The sequence below is a fragment of the Phyllobates terribilis genome, unplaced genomic scaffold (assembly GCF_046119375.1).
Source record: "Phyllobates terribilis strain yellow unplaced genomic scaffold, ASM4611937v1 Scaffold_200__1_contigs__length_3551848, whole genome shotgun sequence".
Taxonomy (NCBI): domain Eukaryota; kingdom Metazoa; phylum Chordata; class Amphibia; order Anura; family Dendrobatidae; genus Phyllobates; species Phyllobates terribilis.
Genome location: NW_027362960.1, coordinates 3,323,069 through 3,351,022, shown reverse-complemented (window position 1 = coordinate 3,351,022; position 27,954 = coordinate 3,323,069). Strand labels below are relative to the sequence as shown.

Genomic DNA, 27,954 nt, shown 5'->3' with positions numbered 1-27,954 from the left:
GAATGTGTACAGAGTCCTATTAAATCCATTGGAGTGCATTGCAGTCACAAACTCACATGTGGCTGCAATGCAGGACTGAAGGTCAGCATTGACCTGGTCAGGCTATCTGGCTAAGGCTGATTAGTAAAACCCGGCAGGGCCTTCATTTCTTGGAGGAGGTTACAGGAAGGCAGTGGGGCGGGCTCCTCCCTCCAACCCGGGTTTCCAATGGCTCTTGCCACAGGTCCTTTAAAAACCCTGCAGTAAGGATTAGTGTTGTTCAGTGTTGGGACCTGCTAGGAGGATAGCAGGAAAACTCGGCAGGACTGTGTATAGCTGAACCCACGCCTGGGAAGGCTCTGCACCCGTCAGGCTCTGAGTGGCCCGGCGCGGCCGTTAACCACGGCATCCATTGTCTATAGACTTTCTGTTAACCCGGCTGCGAACCGGAGGACTTTTTGTTAACCCGTGAGTTGCTGAAATAAAAGCTGTTTATGTTGGACTTGCTTGGGTCACTGCCTCAGTTACTGCACGGTGTGAGCCTTACCATTTGGTGGAGAAAGCGGGCGTTGTGACTGAGGCATACCTCACCGGCAGCTGCATGACCACAATCCGGCCTGCCACCTTTCAGTTCCACCCCGTGGACAAAATGGAGGAGCTGTTAAAGCAGCTGGTACTCACTCAGCGGCAACAGCAGGAGCAGCACCTGAGTCTCCAGCGGCAACAGCAGGAGCGGGAGCAGCAGCATAATCAGCAGCAGCAGCAGCTACTGTACCAGCAGCAACAAAAAACAAAAGAACTGTTGCTGCAATAGATTGCTGCTCTGTGGGAGACATCGACGGCACCAGCCCCTGAACGTCGAGAGGCCCGGGACAAGGTTCGCTCAGCGTTAAGGAAAATGGAACCGGAGGACGACATGGAAGCCTTCCTGACCATTTATGAGTGCACAGCAGAGCGGGAAAACCTACCAGCCAGCCAGTGGGCAGAAGTGGTGGCTCAGTTTCTGGTCTGCGATGCCCAAAAGGCCTACTTCGACCTCAGTCGGGAGGACGCCCAGGACTACTAGAGGCTCAAAGGTGAGATCCTTGCCCGACTGGGGGTCAATACATACGTGAGGGCTCAGCGCGAATTTTCATGGGCCTATGTGGAGACCCGACCCCCCCGGTCTCAGGCTTATGACCTTTTGCAGCTGGTAAAGAGGTGGCTCCAGCCTGAGTCTTTCACTCCAGCCCAGATGGTGGAGAGGGTGGTGGTCGACCGGCTGGTGAGGACTCTGCCGGCCGCTATCCAACGTTGGGTGGGGAAAGGGGACCCCGGCACCCTCGACCAGGTGGTTAGCCTGATCGAGCACTACTCGGCCACTCAGGACTGCGTCCGAGACTCTGCCCCCTCGCGGCTGTCACGCCGATCCCTGCCAACCCAGGAACCGGGAAAGGGGTCACGCCCCTTTGCTGTGGACAGTCAGCACCTTACCCCTGCTGAAGGGGTACCCCGGAGTCAGAGTGGCAGGAGACCGGTTACCTCCCAAACGGTCATAAGACCTAACAGTACCTCCACCATTAGGTGCTTGCGGTGTCAGGGGCCGGGACATGTGGTTGCTAACTGCCCCCTGCCCCTAGTGACTTTGGTACATGGGTCGCTGGTGGCAGGAGACAACCCCAGTGGACAGACAGTCGGGGTTGTGTGTATCCATGGGGACCTCCGAGAGCACCCAACTGCAGAGGTAGGTTTGTCCACGCCATGTGGCGACATAAAACGTGGTGGGGGTGGTAAAAACTCTTCCCTATGGGACTGTGTTGGGAAGAGACCTGCCCCTGTTCTGGACTCTGTGGAAAAACAGAATCCACTCTCCCCTGGTAAAATTTGTTACAAGCGCTGTACCCGACGAATCCGAGTCAAGGGTACCTGCCATAGGGGTGTCCAACCTAGGGACAGAGTGTGACCCTGATAGGTCTCCCCTAGAGGTACTGGCAGGAGAGGTCGAGGAGACCCCATCAATCCCTGAGCTGGAAGTGGTTTGGGACAGCTCAGCTACAGGATCCTACTCTGACTCGGGCACGGGAAAGGATGTTAGAGGTAAATGGTGTAGCTCAACAGCCCGGTGCAGATACTGTATTTTCACGCATGGTAGTCAATGGTGAGTTGCTGTATAGGGTAGACAGAATCAGGGACGAGGTCGTGGAACAGTACCTCAGTCGTACCGTCGGGCGGTTCTGGAGCTGGCACACACCCACCTGCTGGGTGGACACTTAAGGGTTAAAAAGACGCAAGAGCGCATCTTGCAGGGGTTCTTTTGGCCGGGGATTTACGCAGAGGTCCAAAAGTACTGTGAATCCTGCCCCGATTGTCAGTTGACCACACCCACCCCAAGTTTCCGTAGCCCATTGGTACCTCTGCCAGTGATAGAGGTACCTTTTGAACTGATTGCAATGGACTTCGTAGTGCCCATTGTAAAATCTGCTCGTGGCCACCAACATATACTGGTGGTCGTCGACTATGCCACCCGGTACCCGGAGACTATACCGCTACGCCACACCTCGGCGAAACTGATTGCACGGGAGCTGTTTTCCATGTTCTGTCGCCTTGTACTACGTAAGGAGATCCTGACCGGTCAAGGGACCCCTTTTATGTCCAAGGTGACAAGGGAACTGTGCAATCTGCTAAAAATTAAACAATTGCACACCTCGGTGTACCACCCTCAAACCAACGGGCCAGTAGAACGGTTCAATAAAACCCTCAAGTCCATGTTAAAAAAGGTGGTTTCTAAGGACGGAAGGGATTGTGACATGTTGCTACCCTATTTGATGTTCGCCGTCCGTGAGGTACCCAGGCTTCCACAGGGTTCTCTCCCTTTCAGTTATTGTACGGCAGACACCCTAGGGGTCTGTTGGACGTAGCCAAAGAGACGTGGGAACAAGAGCCGACTCCACATAGGAGTATAATTGAACATGTGGCTAGTATGCAGGACCGGATTGCGGCAGTCATGCCCATCGTAAAATAACATCTGTTAGATGCCCAGGCGGCCTAGAGGCACACATATAATAAAAGAGCCATGGTCAGGACTTTTAACAAGGGCGATCGGGTGTTAGTACTGGTACCCACAGCCGAGAGTAAGCTCATGGCCAAGTGGCAAGGGCCATATGAGGTTCGAGAAAAGGTGGGGGAGGTAAATTACAGGGTGTATCAGCCCGGAAGGAGGAAACCTGAGCAGCTTTACCATGTAAACCTGCTAAAACCTTGGAAAGATCGAGAGTGTTTAGTTACAGATGTCACTTTGGGCATATCGCCAGAGAGTTCTCTACCTTCAGCCAGGGATGCGTCCGGAGGAGAGGTCAAAATAAGTGATGCTCTCACTAAACAGCAGTGATGGGAGGCTCGCTCGCTGGTGCAGCAGAATACCGACGTGTTCTCAGAGCTACCGGGTAGGACTACAGTTGTCCAGCATGACATTGTCACCGAACCTGGGGTAAGGGCGTGAATGAGACCGTACTGGGAACCCGAAGCCCGGAGGCAAGCCATCACGGCTGAGGTAAATCAAATGGTCCAGTTAGCGTCATCGAGGAATCACGGAGTGAGTGGTCTAGCCCCATCGTACTGATTCCGAAACCAGACGGATCTTTACGCTTCTTTAACGATTTCCGGAAATTAAATGAAGTGTCAAAGTTTGACCTTTATCCAATGCCCAAGGTGGATGAGCTGATTGAGAGACTGGGGCAGGACCAGTACTTTACCACGCTCGATCTCACCAAGGGTTACTGGCAGGTACCTCTCACGAAATCGGCGAAGGAAAAGACCACCTTAATAACGCCGGAGGGTCTATATCACTATGCGGTCTTACCTTTTGGGTTACATGGGGCCCCGGCTACATTCCAGAGGCTGATGGACATAGTGCTCAAGCCCCATCAGAAGTCCGCGTCCGCGTAGCTAGATTATATTATCATCTTTAGCACCGACTGGCATACGCATCTATCCCAGGTACAAGTGGTGCTAGATTCTGTCAGAGCTGCGGGGTTAACGACAAACCCCAAAAAATGTGCGATAGGCCTAGAGGAAGCCCGATATTTGGGGTATGTGATTGGCTGAGGAATTATCAAGCCCCAAATCAATAAAGTTGAGTCCATAAAAAACTTGCCTAAACCGTCAATTGCAAACCAGGTGAGGGGGTTCCTTGGCATCCTTGGGTATTACCGCCGGTTTATACCTAATTTTGCTGGGAGAACGGCGGCCCCGACCGATCTCTTGAAAGGGAAAAAATCGGTAATGGTTCGATGGAACCCTCAGGCAGAAGAAGCCTTTCAGTCCATGAAGTTGGCCCTGTGTGGACAGCCGGTCCTCATCAGCCCCAACTTCAAGGAAACCTTCATTGTACAGACAGACGCCTCGGAGGTAGGCCTACGGGCGGTATTGTCACAAAACGTGAATGATGAAGAGCACCCGGTCACCTACTTGAGTAGAAAACTTGTCCCGGCAGAGAAAAACTATAGCGTGGTAGAGAAGGAGTGTTTAGCTATTAAGTGGGCCTTGGAATTGCTACATTATTATTTACTTGGGCGTCAGTTCCACTTGGTGACGGACCACTCACCCTTGGTATGGATGAGGAATGCCATGGAGAGGAATGTGCGAGTCACCAGGTGGTTCCTGTCACTGCAAAATTTCAGTTTCTCTGTAGAACATCGCCCTGGGAAGTTGCAGGCAAACGCGGATGCCCTGTCCCGGGCACCCTGCACAAGATTGAAAGAGGGAGGGCATTTGTGAGGCAGTGACAGGGATCGTATACAAGGGGCATTATGTATCCCCCAGAATGTGTACAGAGTCCTATTAAATCCATTGGAGTGCATTGCAGCCACAAACTCACCTGTGGCTGCAATGCAGGAATGAAGGTCAGCATTGACCTGGTCAGGCTATCTGGCTAAGGCTGATTAGTAAAACCCGGCAGGGCCTTCAATTTTTGGAGGAGGTTACAGGAAGGCATGGGGTGGCCTCCTCCCTCCAACCCGGGTTTTCCAGTGGCTCTTGCCACATGTCCTGTAAAAACCCTGCAGTAAGGATTAGTGTTGTTCAGTGTTGGGACCTGCTAGGAGGATAGCAGGAAAACTCAGCAGGACAGTGTATAGCTGAACCCACACCTGGGAAGGCTCTGCACCCGTCAGGCTCTGAGCGGCTCGGATCGGCCGTTGCCCACGGCAACCATTGTGTATGGACTTTCTGTTAACCCTGCTGTGAACCGGAGGACTTTCTGTTAACCCGTGAGTTGCTGAAATAAAAGCTGTTTATGTTGGACTTGCTTGTGTCACTGCCTCGGTTACTGCATGGTGTGAACACGGCTGCCTTACACCCTCCAACTACCACACTGCTAATTAATAAATTCACACTTAGCCCCATTCTTAGTGCAGATTATAATGAACCCAGGACCCATGATATATTTCTCACACGATAATAGGATAGACAGGGGAATACCATCAATAGCCGCCATGGTGTCTGTGAATTGAGAGGGCTCGTGCGGCTCAGCACCGGGCACCCTATCCTTCCACAACATCACAATTTCAGCGATATCCAAATTCCCATGACGATGGTACCATTGAATAGAATAGTGAATCAGGGAGTCACAAGCCCCTTGATCCACCATTCAGCCTTCGCCTGTGAGTCTGAGACTCCGTGATCTGCAGGCACAATGACGTCACAACATCACAACTGTGGTATGGAACCTCAGTACTCACACTGCACAGACCGGAGCAGCACACCTCGGGAACGGGGTTGGTAGAGTAGTGTGTGTGTGATTTTTATTTTAATATCAGGAATTGTGCGGGCATCATATTAAGTGAAAGGCTGTGGGGAATCATATTCAGTGAAGGACTGTGGGGCTCTCATACTGAATAGACGGCTGGTGGGGACCATTATACTGACTACTAAGTGGGGGGCTGTGGTGGACTGTAAGAGCCTCTATACTGATTGGGTGTCCTCATTTTGTGTAGCAGGCTGTAGGGGCCCTCATATTGTGTGGGGTCTAGGGGGGGCATCATACTGTGTGGGAGCTTTTATTCTGAGCTACATGGGCACAGAGGAAAACAATTTCATGGTGATGTGTCAGATAGGGATAAGTGAGACCTTTGGTCTATCTGGTTGCAGACTTGAATTGATATCTTGTGTGACAAGAGGAGAAATCGGTACGTTCTGAAGAAAAGCAAAGATATAATGGCAGTCAGTGGGAATCTGGATTCCTTTCAGGGAGCATTGCGAAGATAAAGAGGAGGGTGAGGTTCTTAGCTCAGGTCAGGAGGCCTACTTAAACGGTACCTAGCTTTGCCCAAGGACAGCAGAAGGTCTGGAGACTTAATTACAGGGATAAAACTTTGCTAAGTTGAGCAGCAGGATGAGGTCCTTAGTCAGGCCAGGAGGCCTACTTAAACAGTACAGAACTTTGCCCTGGGGGGAGAGTCAGAAGGACTAATTGAAGGGGATTAAGTTAAGGAAGGATTCCTTATCTTAGACAAACAGGATTTAAACAAAATATTGTGTATACTAGAGAGGAAGCTACAGTGTCACCAAACAGGGACCCCAGTTCTCCTATGGAGAGCTGAAGATGCAGTGCCTCAGCAAGGAGTGTGTGGCCCTCATTGAAAGGACTTTGAGAGTACGAGTGAGGAGTCATACCGATGCACCTCAGCCAGTGAGGTCCTCAAAAATAAACTGGGAGCTGAGAGTAGCTCTGAGGGGCTTTAGCCACACATTATAACTGTATGGTCCCCACAGGAGATGATAGGCCTTTTGTTTGATGGACTTTTGTAGCTTGTAACACATGTAACCGTAAACTTCTCTGCATAATGCAGAAGAAGCATTCATAAAGTGTTGTTCCTGCTATCCGATGTACATACTTCTCATCAAGTTCTTGTTAAGTAAAGAAAAGTTTATATTTGCAATTTTGTCTCCCTCATTCATCTCCATTATTATTATTATTATTATTATTATTTATTATTATAGCTCCATTTATTCCATGGCGCTCTACATGTGAAAGGGGTATACGTAGCAAAAACAATTACAATAATCTTGAACAATACAAGTCAGCGACTGGTACAGGAGGAGAGAGGACCCTGCCCGAGAGGGTTCACAATCTACAAGGGATGGTGAGGATATAGTAGGTGAGGATAGAGCTGGTTGTGCAGCCGTATTGTGGAGCTATGGTTACTGCAGGTTGTAGGCTTGTCGGAAGAGGTGGGTCTTCAGGTTCCTTTTGAAGGTTTCCACGGTAAGTGAGAGTCTGATGTTTTGGGGTAGAGAGTTCCAGAGTAGGGGCGATGCACGGGAGAAATCTTGTATGCGATTGTGGGAAGAGGAGATAAGAGAGGAGTAGAAAAGGAGATCTTGTGAATATCGGAGGTTGCGTTCAGGTAAGTACCGGGAGACTAGCTCACAGATGTATGGAGGAGACAGGTTGTGGATGGCTTTGTATGCCATGGTTAGGGTTTTCATCTGATTATTTTTATTGAGGAAATTTTACAATTATAGGGGAAGGGGAAAAAAGGCAAAAGAAAACAAAAAAACAGTATATATCAAACAAAAAATATATATAGAAAGGGAGGAATGAGAGGAAAAGTTAGGTAAGTGGGGAAGAAAGGGAAACCGGTGAAGGAAGAATATGTAAAGGGAAAGAGGATCAAAGGGTGATATATAGGCCACTAAGAATGCACTTTTACTTCATTTACATTACTAACTTGTATAAGATATAACTGAAAAAAACTATTAAAACAATACATATATACATATATATGATATTCTGGTCCAGTTTGATTTCATATTTTGTATGGGAGAGGCAATGACCTTAGAGGGAAATACTTTGCTCCACAAGTACCATCGGTTATTATAATGCCGAAGTGAATTATTTCTTATCGTAAAAGGTGTTGTGAGTTGAAACTCTATCAATTACATCTTCAATAGATGGTATATTACTTATATTACTAGATTTTCAATTAGTAGCTAATAAAATTTTTAATACTTGTGATATATGAATTATGATATATCTAGACTTAGGTGGAAAGTCGTCTATCTCTATAGATAGCAAAAGCAGATGTGGAGCGAACGGAATGGTTGAATTCGTAATTTTTATTAGTAAATCATGAACATCTTTCCATATTGCTCCAATTTTGGGACAGTAAGAGAGTAATACCATCTAGATGTTAGTTGAAAATAGGATTCGTGGAGTGATACATTGATAGTGGAAGTATAAGTATACTTAATTGCTTTTTTGCCATTTCTCTGGAGTAAATTGGATATTTAGATCTTCTTCCCATTTAAGTGAATAAGGTGATTTTACAAAGACTGAGTCTAGGTTACATATAGTATATATTTCTTTTTTGTTTTCCATAGGTTGTGGTTAGTTATGTTTTGTAGTAAAAGAAGAATATTCTTGGGTATAGTGAAAGGAATTTTAAAATGATTACTTAAGTATTTCCTAACCTCTAAGAAGTTATAAAATTCTTCTTCAGGTATATTGTAATCCAATCTTAGAGCTAAGAAGTTGATTATTGAATTTTGCTTGTTATCTTTTAGTAATATTGAAAAATCAGTTATTCCCAATTTTTCCCATTGGAAAATTAGGTAATGCATAATTTAGTATAGAGATTGGCAGTAACTTCAGGGGTATCTCTATTCGAGGTGCCGTAGATCTTTTTATTAATTGTTTCCATGCTAGTATTGTGTCCCTATTCAAGGGGTGAGTTGGAGTAGGTAGTTTAGGATCCAATATTGATGCTAATATTAAAGAGGATAAGGGAGAATTTTTATTAATTGAGATTTCCAAATCTACTCAAGAAATTTTATTAGCTTTTAAAAACCAATGTCTGCTTTTCATTATTAAGTTGATTAGATGGAAAGCCTGTAGATTTGGTAGACCAATTCCATCTCTTAATTTATGTTTTGAGAGAATCTTTTTTGAAATTCTTGGTATATGTAAGACTACATATTTGTTTCTGTAGTTTGGTCAACCATTGGTGGGGCCAAAATAATGGTATAGCCCTTTATATAGAACTAGCTATTGAACCCGTTCTATGCCCAGGTGGGGGCATTTTTTTGGTACATGGTCTCCCATGCTAGTATGTGCTGCCCCCCTCCTGGTATTTCCGCTGCCCCCATCCTGTCTCCACCATCCTATCCTGGTATGCATGTCACCCTCACCCCCAATCCTGGTATGCATGGCACCCCTCACCCCCAATCCTGGTATGCGTGGCACCCCTCATCCCAAATCCTGGAATGCGTGGCACCGCTCACCCCCAATCATGGTATGCGTGGCACCCCTCATCCCCAATCCTGGTATGCGTGGCACCCCTCATCCCCAATCCTGGTATGCGTAGTACTCCTCACCCCTATCCTGGTATGCGGGGTACTCCTCACTCCTATCCCGGTATGTGTGGCACCCCTCACCCCCAATCCTGGTATGCGTGGCACCCCTCACCCCCAATCCTGGTATGCATGGCACCCCTCACCCCCAATTCCAGTATGCATGGCACCCCTCACTCCCAATCCCGATATGCATGGCACCCCTCACCTCCAATCCTGGTATGCATGGAACCCCTCATCCCCAATCTCGGTATGCATGGCACCCCTCATCCTTATCCGGGTATGCATGGTATCCCTCATCCTGGTATGCATGGTGCCCCGCATTCCTATCCTGGTATGTATGGTACCCCTCATCCCTATTCTGGTATGTATGGTACCCCTCATCCCTATTCTGGTATGTATGGCACCCGTCACCCCACCAATCCTGGTATGTATGGCACCCCTCACCCCACCAATACTGGTATGCATGGTCCCCTCACCCCACAATCCTGGTATGCATGGTCCCCTCACCCCCCAATCCTGGTATGCATGGTCCCCCTCACCCCCCAATCCTGGTATGTGTGGTATCCCTCACCACCCAATCCTGGTATGCGTGGTACCCCTTAACAACCAATCCTGGTATGCGTGGTACTCCTCACCCCCCAATCCTGGTATGCGTGGTACCCCTTACCCCCCAATCCTGGTATGCATGGTACCCCTTACCCCCCAATCCTGGTATGCATGGTCCCCTCACCCCCCAATCCTGGTATGCATGGTCCCCTCACCCCCCAATCCTGGTATGTGTGGCCCCCTCATCCCTTTCATGTTGTACACACATGCAAAAAAATAAACACTTAGGCTGCATGCCCACGTTGCGGATTACAAGCGTTTTTGCTGCGGATTTTCCGCAGCGGAAACGCTTGTAAAACGCTTGGTAATCCGCATCCCATGGTCCCCAATGAGAATCCGCAAGTTCTATGCCCATGCTGCGTTAAAAAATCCGCAGCATGTTCATTAATTTTGCGTTTCCGCATGCGGAATTGCCTTATATAATGCAATAAAAAACGCAAGGCAATTCCGCATGTCGAAAACGCGTGAAAAAAGCGCGATAAACGCTTGCGGAATTCCACATGCATTTTTCCGGGAGAGGACATGCGAAAATGAAGCAGAAATTTTCTGCTTCATTTCCGCAACGTGGGCACATAGCCTTATACTCACCTTTCTTCCCTGTGCTCCTGTGCTGTGTCCTGTTCTGCTGGAGGCCGGGGGAGGAGTGCAGCGCCGGAGCACCGCGCTATCCGGCGCCATTTTGCTGAAGACACACTGCAAATGTGTCTTCAGTAAAATGGCGCCGGATAGCGCTACGCACATGCGCTGATCCGACGCCTCACTCCTGCCCCGGTCTCCGGCGAAGAGAGGCGCTGCGGCAACGCTCCCCTGGTCAGGTAAGTATGGCGCCGGAGATCGCGGTATGCGTTCCGTCTCTACGCATACTGCGATCTCCGGTGCCATACACACTCCTCTTACCTGTAATGGCTGGATGCCTGCTTCTGTCTGCATGCGCAGTCTATAAAGGCTTCAGACAGAGACACTCATCCCCGGTTATATTATAGATGATTCTACCTAACCAGGAAGTTTCTTTTCCCTTGATATTGTCAATATTTTCCTGGGTTTCTTTGTAAATGTCAGACAGGTTTATATCAATTATTTTATTACCTGGGTTTGTCATTGGTTAGGGTTTTGAACTGGAGTTTCTGGGTAATAGGGAGCCAGTGAAGGGATTGACAGAGAGGAGAGGCCAGGGAATAGCGGGGGGACAGGTTGATTAGTCGAGCAGCAGAGTTTAGGATAGATTGGAGGGGTGCAAGAGTGTTAGAGGGAGGCCACAAAGCAGGAGGTTGCAGTAATCTCCATACTATTTGGTCTAGGCCTGCAAGTATAATGGCAGCATGCAACCTGCAGAGAGTTGGGAGATATGACTCTGCTATATATATATATATATATATATATATATATATATAATGTACATACTTTATTATTTTCCTTTTCACATTGAGGGGCCCAATTACAGCTATTGCTGTGGGACCTGTGATTTCTATCTATGCCACTGTGTATAGGATAATAAAGCATAATAAAGTTGTTATGGACATGATTTACCTAACATTGTGCAGTGAGTCTGTTTTCCCCAAAGAGACGGATATTTCTTGTTGCAAGAACTGTGATATTATTTTTCACATTAAACCTTTCTTTAAATTTTTTGAAACTACTGAATAGTGCGATCATACAACATACAAGCCTCTGATGGCTCCGGTGATTCACTGTACTACTGTAGTGCCGTGTATTATCACTGCCTGTCAGTGTAATACTAACGGCCCCATACACGAGATAAGTGTTGGCTGAACGGTCATTTAGCAGACGGCTATCTCTCCCGACTCCCCCATACACACAAATATTTCAGCTTTCCTGTGGTCTGTATGAGAGAATCGCCTCCAGGCTCCTCTAGGGAAGAACAAATGGATTAGCCTCTGAAATTCAGGATGCCATATCCTTCTCTGAAATAAGTATTGTTAAGGGGGCGCTGGTGGACTCACAACCCTGACCTGCTGCTGATACGGGCAGTGAACCAAAAAGACTGCAAGGGTTTAAATAGTAAATGTATAGAGTATCTGCGCTGGTCCTGGCCTACCAGGACCAGCGCAGATACTCTATACATTTACTACATATCCTTCTCTGCCCTGACATCATCTGTCCGGAGGTCCCCAAATACATTATATAGTCAACCAAATCCCCGAAATCAGTGCTTTCATGCAACTTTCATCTATGGGAGCGTTAAAAGGTAACTTATTGGATGTTGCCTCTGGCTCGGCCTATTAAACTTCTGTACATTGCAGGCCCAGACACCATTATTAGGCATTTAAGTATCGTAGTAACTAGACATCTTCATACTATCGAGTACTTGGGGGGAGGAGGTGCATTGGGCTGAATTCTGTCAAACCTTCTTAGATGGCATGTTTGCTTTTGACAGCAGCAAGTGGTTAAACTGCCAGGGTTTTGTTGCAGCAGCACCTCTACTATCCCTGCGGTGTACATCTACTGGTGAATCTCACAAAATTAGAATATCATCAAAAAGTTAATTTATTTCAGTTCTTCAATACAAAAAGTGAAACTGATATATTACATAGAGTCATTACAGTCAGAGTGATCTATTTCAAGTGTTTATTTCTGTTAATGTTGATGATTATGGCTTACAGCCAATGAAAACACAAAAGTCATTATCTCAGTAAATTAGAATACTTTATAACAACAGCTTGAAAAATGTTTTTAAAATCCAAAATGTTGGACTACTGAAATGGTTGTTCAGTAAATGCACTCAATACTTGGTCTGGGCTCCTTTTGCATCAATTACTGCATCAATGCGGCGTGGCATGGAGGCGATCAGCCTGTGGCACTGCTGAGGTATCATGGAAGTCCAGGTTGCTTTGATAGCAGCCTTCAACTCTTCTGCATTGTTGGGTCTGGTGTCTCTCATCTTCCTCTTGACACAGTACCCCATGGATTCCCTATGGGGTTATGGTCAGGCAAGTTTGCTGGCCAATCAAGCACAGTGATACTGTTGTTTTTAAACCAGGTATTGGTACTTTTGGCAGTGTGGACAGGTGCCAAGCCCTGCTGGAGAATGAAATTTCCATCTCTCAAAAGCTTGTCGGCAGAGGGAAGCATGAAGTGCTCTAAAATTTCCTGGTAGACAGCTGCGCTGACTTTGGTCTTGATAAAACACAGTGGACCTACACCAGCAGATGACATGGCTCCCCAAACCATCACTGATTGTGGAAAATTTGCACTAGACCTCAAGCAGCTTGAATTGTGTGCCTCTCCACTCTTCCTCCAGACTCTGGGACCTTGATTTCCAAATGAAAATTGAACTCTGGGACCTTGCGGAGTGTGTCAATGACAGCCTTCTGGACATCTGTCAAGTCAGCAGTTTTCCCCATGATTGTGGAGCCTACTAAAACAGACTAATGGACCTTTTAAAACGCTTAGGAAGCCTTTGCAGGTGATTTTTGTTAATTATTTTAATTTACTGAGATAATGACTGTTGTGTTTTCATTGGCTGTAAGTAGTGTTGAGCGAGTATGTTCTGTTAACCCTTTCGCCGAGTACACTCAGGCCGAGCTCCGAGTATTTATAGCTGCTCGGTGATATGCTTGAATCCCTCCCGTGTGCATGATTTGCGACTGTTTGACAGTTTTATTACATGGGAGGAATGTCTATTTCTTACACATTCCTCTCATGTAATAAAGCTGTCAAACAGTTGCAAATCATGCACACGGGAGTGATTCAAGCATATCACCGAGCAGCTGTAAATACTCGGAGCTCGGCCCGAGCATACTCGGACAGAACATACTCGCTCAACACTAGCTGGAAGCCATAATCATCAACATTAACAGAAATAAACACTTGAAATAGATCACTCTGTTTGTAATGACTCTATATAATATATGAGTTTCACTTTTTGTATTGAAGAACTGAAATAAATTAACTTTTTGATAGTCTAATTTTGTGATATATTCTGATGCCCAAAATAGTTAATTTTTTTTAACCCCTTTAAAGCCCAAGACGTACTAATACGTATCTGCGCCCTGGAACTTAAGAGCCACATACGTATTAGTACGTCATAGTTATCGTGCAAGCACACAGGCTGTGCGGGCACGATCACCGCCGGGTGTCAGCTGATTGTCACAATTGACAGCCGGTGCTATGTGTTAGAAGCGGTCCCTTACTGCTCCCCGCACATTAACCACCACAATGCTGCTATCGAATTCGATCGCAGCATTGTGGAGGTGATCGCGATACTCACCTCTCCTGCCGGTGTCCAAAGCAGTCTGCCGTGGCTTCCTGGATGTTGCCATGATGACCGGATGTCATCATGACAACATCCGGGTCACCAGACAGCAGGAAGATACTTTGGTCATGCGCAGTGCATGACCAAAGTATCTTCTGCATTTGCAGCGCTGACAGCCTGTATAGCACAGGGATGGTGCTCCATACCTATGCTATACAGGCGATCAGAATAAAAAAAGTGAAAATCTCATAGTGGGACAAAGAATAAAAGTAAAAAAAAGTGTTAAAAAACGGAAAAAAAATTGTAAAAATATAAAACAAAATTTAAAAAAATAATCCACCAAAAGGAAAAATATAATGTACCCATCAATAAATAGTATTATAAAAAAAACAATAAAAGTACACATATTTAGTATCGCTGCATCTGGAACCACCTGACCTATAAAACTGTCCCACTAGTTAACCCCTTTAGTGAACATGGTAAAAAAAAAAAAAAAAGAAGCAAAAAACAATGCTTTATCATCATACTGCCAACGAAAAAATGGAATAACATGCGATCAAAAAGACGAATATAAATAAAAACGGTGCCACTGAAAACATCATCTTGTCCCGCAAAAAAAAAAGCCGCCATACAGCTCCATCAGCCGAAAAATAAAAAAGTTATAGCTCTCGGAATAAAGTGATGCAAAAAAAATTTTTTTCTATAAAATAGCTTTTATTGTGTAAAAGCGCCAAAACATAGAAAAATAAATGTGGTACCGCTGTAAACGTACTGACCCGAAGAATAAAACTACGTTATCAATGTTACCACATGCGGAACAGAATAAAAAAATGGAAAAAAAACAATTCCTGAATTTTCGCTTTTTGTTTATTCTGCCTCCCAAAAATCGAAATCGAAAGCGATCAAAAAATGTCACATGCTTGAAAATGGCACCAATAAAAACGTCAACTCATCCCGCAAAAAAACAAGCCGTCACATGACTCTGTCGGCCAAAATATGGAAAAATTATAGCTCTCAAAAAATTGCGATGCAAAAACTAGATTTTGCAAAAAAATGCGTCTTTTAGTGTGTGACAGCTGTCAATCATAAATACCCGATATGAATCTGGTATCGCTGTAATCGCACCGCCCTGAAGAATAAAGTCGTCTAATCACTTTTACTGTAAGAGGAACGGTGTGAAAAATAAACTCTAGGGTTAGGGTTGTGCTAGGGTTAGGGTTAGGCGTTAGGGTTGGGGTTAGGGTTAGAGTTGGGCTAGGGTTAGGGTTGGGATTTTTTTCAAAAGTAAAAAAAAAAGATTATGATATGGCGACTAATGTTGAACGCAAGTGCTCGCTACTTGAGTTTGCATCGGGTGCTCGGATATGCACTGAGTATCGCGGGTGCTCAAGTGACATGATTGAGTCTCTGCCCCATATTCTTTGCAACCAAAAAATCCTTGCGGGGATTGCCTGCCATGCACGAGCGATCCTCACATGTTTTTTTGGGTGGCTAATAACCGTGAAACATGTGGGCGGGGAGTCGAGCATGTCACTCGAGCACCCGCGATACATGGTGCATAACTAAGTACCCGATGCAAACTCAAGTAGTGAGCACTTGCGCTCAAGACTAATGACAACTTATTCAATATGATAACATTAGGTCATCAAATTCTGTGTCATACCTCTGGGTTCAAAATGTTCACTTTACCCATTGATAAAATCCTTCAGGTGTGTAGTTTCCAAAATGGGATCACTTGTGGGGGGGGGGGGGGTTCCACTATTTAGGCACATCAGGGGTTCTCCAACCGCGACATGGCGTCCGCTTTCGATTCCAGCCAATTTTGCGTTTAAAAAGTCACACAGTGCTCCTTCCCTTCTGAACTCTGCCGTGCGCCCAAACACTGTATTTTCCCCACATATGGGGTATTGGTGTACTCAGGAGAAATTGCACAAAGGTTTTTGGGGTCCATTTTCTCCTCTTACCTTTGTGAAAATAAAAAAATTGGGGCTAAAACGTCATTTTTGATACATCTAGATAAGTTCCCTGATGGGTCTAGTTTCCAAAATGGTGTCACTTCTGGGGGGTTTCCACTGTTTAGGCACATCAGGGGCACATCCGCTAATTATTTAAGCAAATTTTACATTCAAAAAGTCAAATGGTGCTCCTTCCCTTCCGAACTGTGCCGTATGCCCAACGCAGTGGTTTTCCCCCACATATGGGGTATAGACGTACTCAGGAGAAACTTCACAACAAGTTGCATGGTGCAATTTCTCCTGGTACCCTTATGAAAATGCAAAACTGGGGCTGAAAAACATTTTTGTAGGAAAAATGTGAAAATTTTATTTTTACGACTCCATGTTATAAACTTCTGTGAAGCACCTGGGGGTTCAAGGTGCTCACCACACATCTAGATAAGTTCCCTGAGGGGTCTAGTTGCCAAAATGGTGTCACTTGTGGGGGGTTTCCACTGTTTAAGCACATCAGGGGCTCTCCAAACGCAACATGGCGTCCGCTAATTATTCAAGCAAATTTTACAATCGAAAAGTCAAATGGCGCTCCTTCCCTTCCGAGCCCTGCCGTGCGCCCAAACAGTGGTTTTCCCTCACAAATGGGGTATCTGCTTACTCAGGAGAAATTGCACAACAAATTTTTTTCCTGTTACCCCTGCGAAAATAAAAAAAATTGGGTCTAAAGTAACATTTTTGAGAAAAAAGTTAAATGTTAATTAAATGTTAATTTTTTTCTTCCACATTCCAAAAATTCCTGTGAAGCATCTGAAGGGTTAATAAAGTTTTTGAATGCGGTTTTGAGCACCTTGGGGGTGCAGTTTTTAGAATGGTGTCACTTTTGGGTATTTTCTGTCATAAAGACCCCTCAAAGTGACTTCAAATGTGATGTGGTCCCTAAAAAAATGGTTTTGTAAATTTTGTTGGAAAAATTAGAAATCGCTGGTCAACTTTTAACTCTTATAGCTCCCTAATAAAAAAAAAAATTGGTTCCAAAATTGTGCTGATGTAAAGTAGACATGTGGGAAATGTTATTTATTAACTATTTTGTGTGACATCTCTCTGACTTAAGGGCATAAAATAAACGCAAGTGATATCAAAGAAATTTTTACTACAATCATGAAGTACAATATGTCACGAAAAAACAATCTCAGAATCAGGGGGATCCGTTGAAGCGTTCCAGAGTAATTACCTCATAAAGTGACAGTGGTCAGAATTGTAGAAATTGGCCTGGTCATTAACGTGCAAACCACCTTGGGGGGTAAACGAGTTAAACAAACGTTTAATGTTTTCAAAAATGATAAAATGTGTCTAATGCTTTTTGCATGTTTTTTCTTTTTGAAAGAATTGTTGGTGCCACTTTTCTTTTGAAACATTTTAATTTCTGCTTTTTTTCTAGTGTTTTTCTTGTAATATAGGAAAGCTTAAGGCCAGAAATAAACCCCATAAAACACTGTACATGGAGACTTTAGTGTCAAATAATTTCTGTCTGCAGTATTTGTGCAAACAAAAAACTCTTATAAATGCCTCATACTTCTGTGTGTGAATCAGACATGAGATCTAACGTGATAGAAGATTACAGTCTGGGGAAGATGGGAAACATTTATATAGACGGCCGGTGGAGATGTAGTCAGTGATGGACTCTGGCTAACTATGTTTCTACAGCCGTAGTAGAAGATGAAGATGTCGTCCTCATCATGAAGTAATTATTTCTCATGTCAAGTGCAATGAATATCTCCTGCAGTATTGCTAATGCCGATTCCAGTGTCGGTAAATGAGTTGAGAATTAACATTATGGAAGATAAGTCTATGAGAAACGTATTCAACTGCAGACTCTGAAGAAGAAACTGCTTGTTATCTGTGACCTAAAATATATAGGTTTTATTTGTAGTTGTAAAGAAGAAAATTAAATACTTTAAATAATAAATCTCCTGTTTCCCCTATTATCTCCAGTAATTGTATCATTACACAGGATTTTTATGTTACATCGGCTCATCATCTTCTCATTCAGGTATTTACAATATCAGATCCACGCAGTGAAGATCTTCTATATAAGAGAATTTTCCTGATTTACCCATCAAATATGGATATGGATAGAAATAAGATGGCGGAGAGGATATTACACTTTGCCCTTGAAATCATCTTCCGGCTTACTGGAGAGGTGAGAGATTCTGATGACATCACATTACATCATTCTTATAATTTCTGTAAAGCACTGTGGAATTAATGGCGCTATATAAGTGAGTACCGTATTTTTCGGACTATAAGATGCACTTTTTTCCTCCAAAATTTTGTAGGAAAGTGGTGGGTGCGTCTTATAGTCCGATATACATAAATACTGTGGCTGCAGGTGGTGGAGGATGTGGGGGGAGCAACAGCAGCAGAGTAGCAGAGCACATGAAGCATCAGCCGCATGCTGCAGCCTACACTGTACCAGCTAAAGAAAATGAATATTCACTGATCCCCATGCCCAGTATTCCTGAATTCATGAATATTCATGGACTTTAATAGTCTACAGTGTGCGTGCTACTAGGGAGAATGAATGGTGACTGCTCCCCACACACACAGTCCCAGCGTGGGGAGCAGTGACTATTCCGGCACAGCTGATCACTGTGTGAGGGCGCATAGCAGGGACGCCATGCGCGGTTCACACAGTGAGAACCCTGTCGGCAGCAGAGTTGGACACAGCGCTGGAGGAGAGATGAGGTGAGCATGATTGTTTCTTTTTTTGTATGCAGCGTGACAGGGATCAGGGGAGGCCATACATACAGGGTTGAAGGGTGCAATACATACTATGATGAGGGATGACGGGGGCCATACATACCAGGATGGGGGATGAAGGCTACCATGCATACCAGGATGGGGAATTGGGGTGCCATGCATACCAGGATGGTGAATTGGGGTGCCATGCATATCAGGATGGGGATGAGGGCCACATATTACAGGAAGGAGGGGGCCATATACACATGTGGTCAAAATTTTTGGTACCCCTCGTTTAATGAAAGAAATACCCACAATGGTCACAGAAATAACTTGAATCTGACAAAATTAATAATAAATTAAAAATCGATGAAAATGAACAAATGAAAGTCAGTCATTGCTTTTCAACCCTGCTTCCACAGAATTAAAAAAAAAAATTAAACTCATGAAATAGGCCTGGACAGAAATGATGGCACCCCTGAAAATAATGTGACAAAAGGACATGTTAAATCAAGTTGTGTCCACTAATTAGCATCACAGATGTCTACAATCTTGTAATCAGTCAGTGGGCCTGCATATAGGGCTACAGATACTCACTGTGCTGTTTGGTGACATGGTGTGGACCAAACTCTGTTACGGATTCAGGTGGTGGAACCTCTGTGCTGCGGTGCAAGGAGGGAACAGAGAGGCGTAACTAGGTATCAACTCAGACTGACCAAGCTCGTACGGCGGCTCAATCGACTCCGTGACCAGGGAAGGACCGAGAAGAGGGACCAGGTGCTACTCTGGGCCAGAACTTGTATGAGACCAGGTGACTCCCACGGGTCAGAAGGCAGGGACTGACCAGTATAGTAGATGGGCACAGCAGGCAGGCTGGCGGGTGATCCAGGTAGACGGACTGCCAGACACGGCAGGTAACAAGCAGGAGCCTCCAGGTAGGCACGGCAGGTAACAAGCAGGAACCTCCAGGTAGGCACGGCAGGTAACAAGCAGGAACCTCCAGGTAGGCATGGCAGGTAGCAAGCAGGAGCCTCCAGGTAGGCTGGCTGGTAGGCACGGCAGGTGCTACCAGGTAAGCAAGTGGGTTGGCAGGCACGGCAGGTAACAAGAAGGAGCCTCCAGGTAGGCTGGCTGGTAGGCACGGCAGGTAACGGGCAGGTGCTTCCAGGTAAGCAGGCGGGCAGAGCCCATAGACTGACTGGCGGACTGAACGAAAGACAGACTGTTGGGCTGGAGAGTAGTCAGGCTGGCGGACTGGACTGGTAGTCAGGCTGGCGGACTGGACTGGTAGTCAGGCAGGCAGCGGAACCTGAGGGCTGAAGCAGAGGTAAGTACACAATGCTACAACTTTGCTCGGGCAAAGTGCCTTATATATGGGAGGTCCTCTGGCCATTGGCCGGGGACTCCTTAGGAGGGCGCACTCGGCCCCTTTAAGAAGGAGGGAGCGTGCGTGCCCTAAGCACAGTGCCCGGGAAGCTGCGTGCGCCGGCAGCCGCAGGAGTGCCGGAGGATGCTGGGCGGGGAGCGTGGCGGAAAGAGGGACGGCATCTCTACCTGTCAGGGGACAGAGACGTCGATACTACACACTCAACATGGACCAGAGGAAGCAAAGGAAAGAGTTGTCTCAGGAGATTAGAAAGAAAATTATAGACAAGCATGTTAAAGGCAAAGGCTATAAGACCATCTCGAAGCAGCTTGATGTTCCTGTGACTACAGTTGCACATATTATTCAGAAATTTAAGATCCATGGGACTGTAGCCAATCTCCCTGGATGTGGCCGCAGAAGGAAAATTGATGACAAATCACAGAGACGGATAATACGAATGGCAACAAAAGAGCTCAGAATAACTTCTAAAAAGATTAAAGGTGAACTTCAAGCTCAAGGAACATCAGTGTCAGATCGCACCATCCGTCATTGTTTGATCCAAAGTGGACATCATGGGAGACGACCAAGGAGAACACCATTGTTGAAAAAAAATCACAAAAAAGCCAGACTGGAATTTGCCAAACTACATGTTGACAAGCCACAAAGCCTCTGGGAGAATGTCCTATGGACAGATGAGACGAAAATGGAAGTTTTTGGCAAGGCACATCAGCTCTATGTTCACAGATGGAAAAATGAAGCATATCAAGAAAAGAACAATTTCCCTACTGTGAAACATGGAAGAGGCTCTGTTATGTTCTGGGGCTGCTTTTCTGACACATGGTGTCTTGAATTTGTGCATGGTACAATGAAATCTCAAGACTATATCAAGGGATTCTAGAGAGAAATGTGCTGCCCAGTGTTAGAAAGCTTCGTCTCAGTCGCAGGTCATGGGTCTTGCAACAGGATAATGACCCAAAACACACAGCTAAAAACACCCAAGAATGGCTAAGAGGAAAGCATTGGACTATTCTGAAGTGGCCTTCTATGAGCCCTCACCTTAATCCTATTGAGCATCTTTGGAAAGAGCTGAAACATGGCGTCTGGAAAAGGCAACCTTCAAACACAAGATAGCTGGAGCAGTTTGCTCATGAGGAGTGGACCAAAATACCTGTCGAGATGTAGAAGTCTCATTGACAGTTACAGGAATCTTTTGATTGCAGTGATTGCCTCAAAAGGTTGTTCAACAAAATATTAAGTTAAGAAGAACCATCATTTCTGTCCAGGCCGATTTCATGAGTTTAATTTTTTAAACATTTCTGTGGAAGCAGAAAAGCAATGTTTGACTTTCATTTGTTCATTTTCATAGATTTTTAATTTATTATTACTTTTGTCAGATTCAAGTTATTTCTGTGACCATTGTGGGTTTTTCTTTCATTAAATGAGGGGTACTAACAATTATTACCTGTCTCTCCATAACCAGGATTACACAGTAGTGAAGAAGACCTCTAGTGAGCACTGTCAGGACCCTGTGTCTGAGGGATGGGGAAGACCCCTGAGCCCAATCACAGGGCCTCCACCTCATCCCCTGATGCATGAGGACATCAATAACCAGAAGATCCTAGAACTCACCTACAAGATGATTGAGCTGCTGACTGGAGAGGTGACACTGCTGGGAATGCTGGGACATTATACAGTAAAGCTATGAAGGTATCAGGGGGATGACGGTATCATTGTATATGTCAGGTTCCTATAAGGTGTCAGGATGTCGCCATCTATTTCTCCATGGAGGAGTGGGAGTATTTAGAAGGACACAAAGATCTGTACAAGGACGTCATGATGGAGGTTCCCCAGCCCCTCACATCACCAGGTAATAGACAGGACTAAATACACATGGCCTATAATTATCTGTATGTAAAGAATGAATTCAGCCCCTGTATGTGTTTCCTCCAGATCTATCCAGTAAGAGGACAACACCAGAGAGATGTCCCCGTTCTCTTCTTCCACAGGACTGTAAACAAGAAGATCCCAATGTTCCTCAGGATCATCAGGTAGAGAGAAGGTGTCATGTGATCTCTATAATATGTAGATGGCTGTGAAGGTCTTGTGTTCAGTCTTGTTTTATCCACCAATATTATATGTTTTATACTTGGGTAAAGAGGACAGTGGAAATGGCAGGATTAGAGTTGATCGTAGATGTGACTTCTCCATCTGTCTGTGACTTTTACAATATTTGTTTCAGGGTAAAGATGTGACGCATATTAATACTACAGAGACATATGTGAGGGGTGATGAGTGGTGTAAAGAGGAGATTCAAACATATGACTACCCAGGTGAGTAGTGACCACTAAATGTAGAGAAGTTACCAATTATTCTCAGTCACAGGCTGTAGTTGCTTTATCATTGGTGCAGGGTCTGCTGTATCACAATCGTGTGATCACCATTTTGCCTCTGGATCACAACATTCTCCTCCACCCAAAACTTTTCAAATGACTTTGGGTATTTAAAGCCCTTTTCTATTGAACTTGCAACATGGACAATCCACCTACACTCTGGGATTAGAAGACTCTGAACGTTACCTGCCCAGATCTGTAATTTCAAAAATCAAATGTCAGCATAGGTAGAATGTGCTGACAAATTAGAAAATCACTTGAAGAGAAATTATGATTGGCCTCTTAGAGAAAGTGAATTGTAATGATGCTGTTGACTTCTTAGAACCCTGATATCTTATTGGATGAATCTACCTTCTCTCCCTTCTGTGCTGCTGAATGTGTTCATAAGGTCCCTACAAGACCAGGTCCAGTCTTTCTGGCCAAACTCTATTTTTATAATCGACAATATTAAATGTGCAGTGAGGGCCAAGTGTGAATTTCTGTACAATAACAACAGAGTTTCCCTTTATCGTGACTTTTCAATTTCTTTTAAAACCAACTAACTTCAAAAAGGATTGCGATAAGCTGCTTAAAAAACATTACACCTCTGCCGTGATATATCTCTGTGCCATGATATATCTCTTGGACCAGAGAGTCCAAGAATAGGTGCATTCTATATGCATCCCAAAATCCACAAATGTGGTAATCCAGGAAGACCAATAATTTCATGTGTGGGCACCCTTACTTAGCAAGTTTCTGGATGGATAGAGCGTGTTCTTAAACCACTGGTAAAGATAACACCCAGCCACATTCAGGACACAATGGACCTACTGAATAAACTAGCAGCTATAGGTCCTCTACCAGAAGAGCCCATCCTGGCCACCATGGATGTGGAATCTTTGTACTCTAATATCCCACACCAGGATGGATTAAATGCCTGCAAAATCTTCATGGAAAATACAAGAATTGATGCTGATTCTGTAGTGAAACTTACAAAATTCATTCTCACCCACAATTACTTTCAATTTGATAACAACATATATCTACAGGAGACTTGTACAGCGATGGGTAGAAAAATGGCTCCACAGTATGCAAATCTTTTCATGGCCAAGCTTGAAAGTGACTTTTTGTCCTCATGTCCCATCAGCCCTCTGGCCTACTATCGTTGCATTGATGATATTTTAATCATCAGGACGGAGTCTGAGCAACAGCTGAAGACGTTCCATGAACACTTTAATCAATTTCATCCCACCATCAACCTAACACTCAACTACTCCTGTACTGAAATGAACTTTTTCGACACCATCATCAAGCTACAGAACAATGAAATAGAGACATCCTTGTACCGGAAGCCAATCAACTGTCCAGCATACCTTAAATGGGACAGTTTCCATCCAAAACACATAAAAAGCTCTATTGTCTACAGCCAAGCCATCAGATACAATCAGATATGTTCCAACCCTATGGATAGAGGCAAACACCTTGGTGGCCTCAGAAAGACCTTTTTGAATCAGGGCTACCATCCAAGAACAATTGAGAACCAGCCACCACAATATCAAGGAATCATCTCCTACATTACAAAACTAAACAAGAATGCAACCGATTGCCTCTAGTAGTTGCCTACAATCCAAATCTGGAGGCACTAAGGAGAGCTGGATGGAAACTATAACCCTTATTACAAAAAGATGCCCGATTACAATCCATATTTCCAGACTCCCCACTTCTGTATTTCAGGCAGCCCCCAAATCTAAGAAGCATCATTGTCTGAATCTCCCTGTCATCTCAACCAGCTACAGGTACCTTTCCTTGCAACCAGAAAAAATGTAAAACCTGTCTGTTTATAATTACCACAGACAAGATAAAGATCCCCAACTCACATCAGGACTACAAGATCCCAGGTACTTTCAGCTGTATCACATCCAATGTAGTGTACTTAATTATATATACCAATGTCCAGCTGGATGTGGGGAGACAGGGCAAAAACTTAGGACAAGAATGAATCATCATCACCACACAATAAAAGAAAAAAGAATATATCTACTTGTGGCTAAGCATTTTTGTCTCCCTAATCACTGCATTAAGGACATGAAACTACTGGTATTAAAAGGTAATTTCAAATCTCAGAGAGAAAGAGTCTGGGAATAAAAAATAATGGTGACGTTTGATACCTTCAGAGCAGGAATGAATGTGTCGCATGGATTTATGTCATTCTACATCAACTAAGGAATGTGCCCATCAGACTTGTGGGGTCATCATAACACTGGACCTAGTCACAATAAAACCTTCACACTCCTTATCTATGAACTGCTAAAATATTTACAGCCAGAACTGTTTATCTCCCATAGTAATAGCTCTGCTTTTCATCACCTGTCTCATCTATTGCATTGTTTCTGTGTCCTATTGTGTATAAATATGTGACTCTCCAGATTTTCGGTTATACTAGCCTGATGAAGAGGCCTAAGTAGTCTCAAAAGCTTGCAACTTGTTACCATCTTTTCAGTTAGCCATTAAAAAGTATCAACCACTGAGGACTCTCAAATCTAAATATTTTCAATCATATCTCTAAGCTAAATTTAAGACACCTCGGCTCTGCAGTATTATGAAAAGTTATCTCTGAGGGTCTAATATTTCTTTTTGAAACTCATTTAATAGAAAATATTGTCCCTTATGATAGTTCAGATTGCCAAGAGCCACAGAGACCCATACTGAAATTACCCCAGAGAGGTTTCACCACTAGGTGCTCATTTTTTTACTGATGAAGACTGTTGAGTTTGATAATTTCAGTAGATGTGTTATTGTCTATACTCAGTTTTTTACTACAGTAGTTAGTGTCCAAAATACTCTGATTTAACCCCTTCTTGTAGCCAGTTTTGTGTTCCTAATCAGGACCCATTTTTCAAATCTGACGTGTGTGAATAATTCCAAAGTTATCACAACATAATGACAAAGGATAATAGGAAACAAATGGACCTTACAGATTACTTCCAACTTCTCTTGAATCCAACAATCCCCTACATATGGTTGTACCATACTGTCTGGGCACATAGCAAGTTAAGAAAAGAAGGAGCACCATTTAGCCATTTGATTGCAGATCTCGCTGGAACAGTTTGCAGACACAATGTATTGAGGGCACTGTTCATGTTCACCTGGCAGCTCAAAAGATGACTACCATGAACAAGTTTGGCACTCTCTACTCCGTTTTCCAGATCCCACGGATTGCTTTGCTCATCACCCTTTGACCCCACTACATGGATCTAGAATTGCACAGAGACCCCTAAGCTTGGGCCACGGTGTTACCTGCTGTTTTGTGGTGTGAGATGGGAAGAAGAATAGTCAGGTAGCCGGGTTAGAACCATGAGGGCAGAGAAAAATCAGAAGACACAAGAGCATTCAGTAAATGGGCCGGGGTCACAAGTACACAAGCTGGGAGCTGAGCACAGAGGACTGAACCAGAGGAGAACAAGGCTGTATGTGACAGCTTATGGCAATATGCTTCCAGCTTTAGTAGGGCATGGTGCTCTACAGTTGGCTGAAGGAGGTAACAGATTACTGCAGCTGGACAGCACACACACTCATACTGCCAGTCTGGATGGTACTACTGGTCCCAGCAACCCTAATCTTAGTGGCTGGACAGAACATGCACCGCCCAGAGCTTCTAGCTCCTATTTCTCCTCCATTACCTGCGCCGCCTGCAGAATGAATAATGCGGCTCCTGGTGACAGAAGCAGACTTTGCAGGAGCAGATCCCAGAAGAGATGGGACACACCATTTGCAGAAGCCCTAATATAACAAAATAGCATAAAACCAGAGCAGTAAAAATCCCCATAAAGTGACTACATTTTGGACATTATAACCCTCAGTGAATTAATCTATAGAAGTAGTGACTATTTTTGACTCCACAGCCACTTTCCAGAAATTAGCACGCAGTGGATGTTGCTGAGTGAAAATTGCAAATATGCAATTTTATACCCCAACACAACACATAGTGCCCAGATTGTGCTCCAGGAGACACACACACACCGTAAATTAAGTGGGTTCATCTCACTGTAGTAATGCCAAATACATAGATGTTAAATGTGATTTGAGTACACTGCAAGGCTCAGAAGTGAGGGGGAGATTTGACTTTCTGAGAGTGGATATTGGTGGATAGGTTTATGGAAGCCATGTTGTTTTTCAAGAGCTTTTGAGCTGCTAACGTGGAAACCTCAGTTTTTCCACTGATAGATGATGAACCAGAGTGGGGACTTTTTTGTGAGATGAGTAGAAGTTTTTATTGATATTATTTTCACTAACATAACATTATTTGGTGGCTTTTTATTCCACATTTAAGAGGCAGAATGAACAAACAGTTGAACACCACGCTCCACTGGTTCATCCTGTGAAGTTTTTGTGACGAAACAGTTTCTAATCTTAATTAGCCAGATGTCTAGATTTGTTAAGCCAAGAGAAATACACTATTGTGTTTGTGAATGTATGTATTTTTCTTTGGCTGGTCAAGAAGGACATACTATTATGTGTATAATCCTAAATGTTGACTTCTCTTGGTCTGGAAACAATAATGTTTGTTAATATGCTAATTACATATTGTATTAAAGCCAGCTAATTGTTGATTTACAAGAGTCACCCTGCTATACCAACTATGTAAATTGATTAAATGCACAAACAATGTGACCTGAGCCCAGTGGAATAATATCTTCCCTTTTTTTGACCTGTGAATGTGTACTTGAAAGGACAATCGTAACTATCTAAGAGACATATGACTCTGTAGCAGTCAGAATGAAAAAGGAGAATCAGAGAGACTTTAGGACATCAGGTTGGTAGCATGGCTCCATACAGAGAGACACAGATTTGGATTCTACATGATTCCGACCTAAGGGTGCACGGCCCTGACTGGAAAGATATGGATCTGCTCCATTGACCATCAGAGCGCCCATGGATACTTTTGGCGAGACCAGGTTGGGACGGTGAAGTCACCTGGCCCCATGTATATGTTGTTTGGGGTTTCCAGTTGAGACCCTCCAGTCGCCTGGAACCCATGGAGACATTCGAAGAAGCCATATTGGGATCTGCCGGTCATCTGGCCCCATGGAAACTCTCAGAGACCAGAGTGGGACCTTCATGTCCCCTGGCCTTGTAGCTCAATGGACTATCAGCTTCCTAAGCTTGCCGCTACCTCCTCTGTGTGGGGGCCTGCCAAAAGCGGGGGGCCACTGGTTGAGGTAGTTGGGCCTGGAAGTTCCAAAGTCGTAGTTGTTCTACTCCCAGGCGGGCCAGCGGAAGAGTGAGACTGTGTAATTTTGCACCATCTTGGGTATTTGCCGGGACTGTTCTATGTGTTTATTGTCCGTTTGGTGGTTTTACCCTCAACATGTGTTGTCTGAGTAGTATTATGACCATGGA

General features: G+C 44.6%; 1 protein-coding gene across 1 annotated transcript in view; it reads left to right on the top strand.

The window, feature by feature from the left end:
• LOC141213612 (uncharacterized) overlaps positions 1–27,954 on the top strand; it is an 88,837-nt gene that overhangs the window by 9,285 nt on the left and 51,598 nt on the right. Inside the window, exons 2-6 of the mRNA XM_073665220.1 lie at positions 18,131–18,280; positions 21,666–21,845; positions 21,929–22,052; positions 22,136–22,233; positions 22,425–22,515. Of these exons, the coding sequence (XP_073521321.1) occupies positions 18,203–18,280; positions 21,666–21,845; positions 21,929–22,052; positions 22,136–22,233; positions 22,425–22,515 (571 nt within the window). The 5' untranslated portion in view covers positions 18,131–18,202. The remainder of the gene's footprint in view (positions 1–18,130; positions 18,281–21,665; positions 21,846–21,928; positions 22,053–22,135; positions 22,234–22,424; positions 22,516–27,954) is intronic.